This window comes from Trematomus bernacchii, unplaced genomic scaffold (assembly GCF_902827165.1).
Source record: "Trematomus bernacchii unplaced genomic scaffold, fTreBer1.1, whole genome shotgun sequence".
NCBI lineage: Eukaryota > Metazoa > Chordata > Actinopteri > Perciformes > Nototheniidae > Trematomus > Trematomus bernacchii.
Genome location: NW_022988066.1, coordinates 3,707,284 through 3,714,834, shown reverse-complemented (window position 1 = coordinate 3,714,834; position 7,551 = coordinate 3,707,284). Strand labels below are relative to the sequence as shown.

Sequence of the window (7,551 nt, the reverse complement as noted above, 5' to 3'; positions counted from 1 at the left end):
GAACGTAAATGATATTATTTTAATAGTCTACTGTTTGAAGTCCACACATGCTATGGGGCTACAGTAAACCATGTGATCTTATCAGAATTAAATAGATGTTTTGCACTCGGGCGAATTACTGTAATGTCTGCTGCCCTGGCAGCCTGATTTAATAGAGAATAAAGGACTCTCGTGTGTGGAAGTGTATCTTTATGTGTTTGTTTCACTTATAAACATGCAGAAGTGTTTTATGACAAAATGTGAAAGTGATATCACTGAATTGTGTGTCTTTCTTTGTAGAGTGGTGCATAATCTCTAGTTATGTAGGACAGTTCCTTTTTCTGCCAGAGAGAAGGAAGTTTGCCTCGATGCTTGCCAATGTGTTTACACCCACACCTTATAAAAGGAGTCTGTCGGAGGTCACTGTAGGGGCAGGTTGGTATTGGGCAGGAAGGGTACTGCAGTTCATCGTGAGAACTGGCATTCCTGCTTTCTGCCTTTTCCTTCGCTACTCCACAATTGGAACACAAAACAGGACAGATTTAGTTTCTATGGAGATAACAACGTACGAGCTCGCAGTACCATCCACAGTACAATAAACAAGGCCATAAACAGATAAGATATGAAATAACCGTCATGGCAGGAGAAAGAGAGGAAGAGAGGAAGATAGGAAGAGTGACTGACATGCCACATAAATAGTAAGTGCTCGGTTTTCCCTTCGCAAATATAACATGATGTTTTATCATCTATTGAATCAAATTTCCAACGTCTAATTACTTATTGTTTACCTTTTGTTTTCCATGTTTGGCATTTATTTAAATTAAACTGAAGTTTTTTAGATATCGCATGTTTGTGGTTCTTCGGCATAGGGCTGTGCAAAATGATAGCAAATGCAGTCAGTAAAGCTAAATGAAAAAATAAAGACTAACCTAGACCAGACAACAATAAAATATAATAGAATATATCGAATTCAATCGAAGATAAAATATTCCATACACTTCCTGGTGTTAAATGTGAGGAATGAAACTAACCCTAAACCTAACCTAACATTTATACATTTATTAATACCCATTATTTAAAAAGAGTTTCAGTTCTGTTTGCTTTCACAGTGTTAAAACTCATCTTTGATCCCTGAGAGTTTGCTCTGTAGCATTATATACAATTGCTTAACCTAATGTGGCCTATTTTATTCTATAATCTCACACATTTCTTGAATTTGAAAAATAATTTAATAATAAACATACATTTTCAAATAATATATTCTATTTATTTTCTTTATTTTTTTAATCATAATACTAATAAACTAATAAAATATACTTATAAAAGACTTACTTGTTTTCGTCAAAGGCGTGTGCTGCAATGGAAATGTACTGAAACATTTTTTATGTCTTATGTAATTTTATATATTTATAGAATTCCCCACGTGGATTGTTATATTTTTTCCTTCATTTAAAAGCAAAGTGAAAGTCAAGCATGCATTTACCTGTTAATCTTTACTGATTAATTCAGTGGAGGAACTATTTAAAATAAACTGAGTTGATGTGTGTGATTTGTGAAGGGGAAGTCTGACATGCTGTGCTTTGTCATGAGGTATTCTCTTTCAGTCTCTGGTCACCATGCTCCAAAAACAAGAGAGGCAGTGGTGGCAGCTCGGGGTCAAACGTGTCGCTGTGGGCTGCCTCCTCATCAGTGTCCCTCTGTTCTACGCTCTTTCAACAATACAGATCAACTTCAACACTACAGAGTAAGACCCCATTTACACGGGAGCGCAAACGCAAACGGACCGAATTCGTTATCAAAAAAGTCTTCCGTTCACACGCATTCGGCTCATTTAACGTGTCCGTTCACACGAGACCACTGGAAACGCTGTAGTACATATGCCGGGCCTGGAAGTGGCGCTGTACTTCCGCACAAGACCGCTCGTAAGCGCTGGAGACGCTGTAGTACATATGCCGAGCCTGTAAGTGGCGCTGTACTTCTGCCACAAAATACACCAAAAGCAGCGAAGAAGACCCCCGAGCATGGTTGCCATGGTTGCCCTTCTGTTTATGCCCCGCGGTAGATTTAGCAACATGTAGTTCATGTCATTCTCCATGTCCACTTGTTGCTGATGGTTGTGCTAGAGGAGCTGTAGATTTTGCACTAACATCTGTAGCATGGTCGAGCTGTAGATTTTGCACTAACATCTGTAGCATGGTCAGTAGCAGAAGCACTAGCAGTAGCTACTGACCATGCTACAGCAGTGAGCAGCAGAGGTGGGGCTATGGCTACATCGTTATCAGGAAATGATCGTATAGGGCGTACACACTGAGCCGTTTGGCCCCCCAGAGCGTTCCGTTTGCAGATCTATCCACCTTGGGACCCGTTATCGTTTGCGGGGTTCGTTTCCGCGTTTCCGTTACGGCCTCGTGTGAACGAACGGGCTATACGCGAGAGAAAAGTAGCAGATACAACCCGTTTCGTTCTCGTGTAAACACCGCCTAAGACTTTCAGACAGCAAATAAAACAGAACTTTCATAAACACGAGAAGGTGTACAGTCTATTAATTGGTATAAAGGAAATAAGGCACAAGTCAAATGAGACCTTAAAGGTGGGGTATGTAATTTTGGAGAAACCAGCTCAAGTGCGCTAGAATTTGAAAGTAAACAACCGGAAAAAATCTGCCTCTTCCTTCAAACTTCCTTACAGAGCCTCTCCTCCAACACACGAACGCGCACATGACCAATGAGGGCACGAGATAAGTTTGTGCACAGATGGAAGGCTGACAGGCAGGTAGGCCATCCAGTTATTTTAGCTGGGCCGGCTAAAATGATTGGTCGTGCTTTTTACAGCGCTACGGCTTCCACAGATGACATTTTTGTATGTATTTATTGTCAAAGCATTTCATATATTCATTGCTATCGGGATGTTAAGAGCATTCCATGGAATATAACAAAAAGTGTTTCTGAAATGAATTACATACCCCACCTTTAACTGTTGGCAGGTGAGCCGATGAAGAGAAGTTGCAAAGGTTGATACATACTTCTCCTTTGGACTCCAAACATTTTGATCTTTTATCTATACCGCATTATATAGTCTAGTTTCAGCACCTTACCTATCATTTACAGGTGCCTTTATCTATACTGTAGATAACATTCATATGGGTACTGTTAATATTGCTCTGTCTGGGAAACTGACAGAAAAATGTATTTAATTAAAAAATGTATTTAATTAAAAATACGATTTTGTTGAACTGGCTGCAAGATGTGTAATACAAAAATGTTCAGTAGTACATAAATATTGGACAAAATAAGCAGTGATGAATAATAATGGAAACAATATCTCTTTCTTTCTTATTACAGATTTCCCATTCAGTTATGTACTCTTAAGAGAAGTTTATGAATATGAAAGCATTGGTGAATCCTTGAAAACTATGGATATCTACAAATTTGAACAAATCGTGGATACGAACAAAAATAAGACAAAAATGTGTTTGTTTTTTCTTCACTGTAAACCTCACTTCACAGAGGTTTATATTCTAGTTGTCAGTGCATCTCTATAAATGAGCTGTGATACATTATTGTGACACTTAATCATTTCCCCATGTTGATTTTATCCAGGCTCCCAGTTCCTCTCTCCTGCTCTTCACGAACGGGCCAGAGCAGCAGCAGGGAAAACACAAACAGCTCGCAGCAAGACAATACCGTCTGTGCTCCTAAAGTAGATATCATGTTTATGAAGACCCATAAAACTGCCAGCAGCACCTTCATCAACATCTTGTTACGCTTTGGAGAGAAGCACAATCTCAAATTTGCCTTCCCAAACAGCCGGAACGATTTCTACTACCCCTCATCTTTTCAGCGCACATACGTTCAGGGCTACCAATCTGGAAGGTGTTTTAACATCATGTGTAACCATATGCGATTCAATGCACCTGAGGTGGCAAAAGTGCTGCCTCGTGACACTTTCTACACGACGATCCTGCGAGATCCTGCAGAGCTCTTTGAGTCCTCCTTTCATTACTTTGGTCATGTTGTTCCTCTGACCTGGTGGATACCAGGGGAGGATAAGATGGCCAAGTTCCTGCGTGATCCTAAACAATACTTCAGCCCGGGCGGATTTAGCTCCTTCTACTTGAAGAACCTGTTGTTCTTTGACTTTGGGCAGGACAACACTCTGGATGCAGATGACCAACGAGTAGAGGACAGCATCAGGGTCATCGCTGAGCGTTTTCACTTAGTCATGCTGATGGAGCACTTTGAGGAGTCCCTTATCCTGCTGAAAGATGCCCTCTGCTGGGAGATGGATGACATACTCTTCTTCAAGCTCAACTCCCGTATGAAATCCACTGTACCTAAACTAACTCCTGAGCTCAGGGAAAAGGCCCTGCAGTGGAACAGCATTGACTGGAAGCTCTATAGACATTTTAACCTGACCTTTTGGGAGAAGGTAGAGGCTTACGGTAGAAAACAAATGGAAGAGGATGTTGAAGAGCTCAGGAGGAGGAACGCAGAACTGGTGAAGATCTGCATCGAGGGAGGCCACTCTGTGGAGGCTGGAAGTATTCATGATGCTGCCATGCAGCCGTGGCAGCCCGTTGGAGAGAAGTCTATTGAAGGATACAATTTGAACAGAAATGTAGATAAAGCCTATGAGGAGTTGTGCCGAAAGATGTTAACCCCGGAAATTCAATATCTGACAGACTTGGGGGTAAACCTGTGGCTCACTAAGCTGTGGGGACGTGTGAGGAAAATCATAAACTGGTGATGAGACAGATATGATAGAATATTGAGATAGAATTTTGTATAACTTTATTGCACTTAACCAGAACTCACTTTACACATAAGGCCTCGAATTTCAACCTCCGAATGTTCACGTCTAGATATATATCTACTTTTGTTATTTTATCATATAATTATTTCCAATGCTGACTTAAACTATACAGAATTTCAATAATAAGTATAAAACCCACAACTGACAACTTTTCAAAAGAATAAGAAACGGATGTGCTGGTGTATCAGTCACAAATACTGCACAACTTGGCAGTAAGTAACAAAGGGACATTGAAAAAACATTATTGTTTGGTGTACCCCTCAAATTTTCATAAACTGTATTTGCTGCCAAAATTATTTGTGAGATTTGATCATTTTAAAATATTCACAAGTGTTTCACGATACAGAAAACTGAACATTTGTTTTGTGTATGACATTAATATATATTTACGTAATAAATATATCAGATGTGTGTGTTCATATGAGAATATGTTCTGGACTTTTTCTCCATTATCAACTTGAACACATTCAACATGTACATTTCTTGTATATGTAGGCCTATATGTATTTTTATTTTATTTTTTCCTGTTCTCAAATATTATTTTTCATTTATTGAAAAGTTTTGAATAAGATTGTTGTCTGCTGGTTTGTTAGTTTTCTGCTTCTTGTCAATTATATTTTTGTTGCATTTTTGCACATTTTGAAAGCTAGAATTTACCCTATCTTTTACCTTTTTGGTTATTGTTTGTATAACATAGTTATACTTCCCTGAAAGTTTGCCATAACACAACGGATACATCCTACCTTTACACATAGTCTTTGCCTGCCAACAGATTGTTGTATTGCTGAAAAGCAGTTTAACAGTCCCACTCTTTATTTTTACAGTCTTTGGCCCGACTATAATTACATTTGCCCTGTTTACAGTGGTTTTAGGCTCGGGCACAATCCAATCAGACTGCAGGTTGGATCTTGCCTTGCCTTGCCTTGCCTTGCCTTGCCTTGCCTTGCCTTAACTGCTGCACTCCTGATTCATAATTACAGTCCTCCCATCTCCAATCTACCTGACAAAGGTGGAACACCATCAGTTTATCATTGACAGGCCCTCGTAAATGATTGACTGATGGTTTATTCTATTTATTATCTATTATATTCAAAGACGGCGAAGTTGTGAAAGAAGCATTCCTGGAGGCTGCCGACGCGCTTTATGGGGACAGTAAAAATAACAGTAGCATTTCAACAGGTTTTTGATATAATAAAAACTCAAGTTAGATACCGTTATTAATCAGCTGTAAGTTTTAGTTTGTTTGAACTTATTCATTATAATTATTGTACAAAATGGTATAAGAATGCAAACATTAAGATCTGTTCTGTTTAAATTGATTATAGTCTATTATCAATTCAGGTTAAGAAACTAGTGTTGCTTGCATCCTATTTTAAAGGCATTTCTTTTTATACTCTACTAAAATGCAACAAAAAAGGGTTTGATTCTATTAATTTTGTCTTTTTTATTGCACTTTGGCAGCAGATTCCTGTGTAGCTTCAGATTTGAGTTGTCTTATTAGTAAGCCTAATTTATACTTTTGTAGCAACACTATTTTTATATAATGGCAAAGAAAGGGTTCTGTGTCTTTTCTTTTTTTCCTGTGTCATATGTGGCAGCACTGTTCAATGTTTCTTGAAAACATTACCCACTGTAGTATGTGACGTGTGAATAAACTCCAACTCTGTATCAACAACACTGTTGTGTAACTTCAGTTAAATACTTGTATGTGTGTAGATTAGAAAGAGGTAAGATAAAGGATCTGCAGTATTTTATGAAGTATTAATCGTACAAAGGTCAGTTTTATACAAGTGGAAGTGTGTATTTACTAGGCTGTCAGTAATGGCTACGCCTCTCTATTTGGACTGGTAGATCTCGGCAGACTGGCAACTTTAAAAGTAGCTCTCGGTTCAAAAGAGGTTGGGCACCCCTGCTATACATGAATTAATGTTGCACCACTAGTGTTGCAGTGATATATTGTATGTATGACATTGGCATGGATTTACAGAAACTTGAGAAAACATTTAAGCAGAATATTTAGAGTTTTGCGGGTCACATTTGTGTGTATTTTGTTTTTAGCAGCATTGTTTTGACTCAGCATGTCCGTTGAAGATACTGAGGATTTGTATGTAGAACATTTGAATGGTTAAATCGCAGGGGCCGAGAATTATGAACCCAATTTTCCCATATTTCAATGCAGTGGCAACTTTCCCCTCATTCAAGTTTAAGGAAAAGTTACATGGATCTGCAGATGAAAAAGAACAGCATATATATAACATACATGTAATAAATACATATAAAACACATGACCATGCAAACAAACCAAGTTAATAAAAAATAAAAAATGTGTTAATTTTTGTCTTTCAGAATTGCTCTTCCACAGACTGTACAGGAGATGGCGCTGGAGTCCAGCTTTCTGCTGCTACTGTCCACGAGGAGAGGATGAGTCACTTCGCAGTCTGAGACCTTCTGGTGACTTTGGAAAGAATTCATTATATAAGAAAAAATTGACCAAGTGTACACAGAAACACATACTTGTGTACACCCACAAATAAAACAAAAACGCACAGAAGTTGGCTTACCAGGTAGAACACATACAAAGTCTTAAACAGTCTTACATTTTAACATTGTCTTTCAGACCAGACAGACCAGATGAGACAAAGAAGCTGTGGCCCTTACATGTAATGAGTAATCACAGGAAACGCTGTCAGCAACACATGTGATATACTGGAGGGGAACAACATTTAATAAATATGTAGAAGTCATAGTTCAGATGCAATT

General features: G+C 38.5%; 1 protein-coding gene across 2 annotated transcripts; it reads left to right on the top strand.

Moving 5' to 3' along the window:
* Positions 1–612: 612 nt before the first annotated feature.
* LOC117474741 (galactosylceramide sulfotransferase-like) lies at positions 613–4,986 on the top strand. Of its 2 annotated transcripts, none has more exons than XM_034120734.1 (3): positions 613–677; positions 1,570–1,723; positions 3,579–4,986. In XM_034120734.1, exons 2-3 carry the CDS (start codon positions 1,596–1,598, stop codon positions 4,723–4,725), a joined length of 1,275 nt encoding a protein of 424 aa, XP_033976625.1. In that variant the 5' UTR covers positions 613–677; positions 1,570–1,595; the 3' UTR covers positions 4,726–4,986. The 2 variants fall into 2 exon arrangements, with proteins under 2 accessions (XP_033976625.1, XP_033976626.1); XM_034120735.1 differs by having other exon boundaries at positions 639–677; positions 1,584–1,723.
* The last annotated feature ends 2,565 nt before the right edge of the window (positions 4,987–7,551 follow it).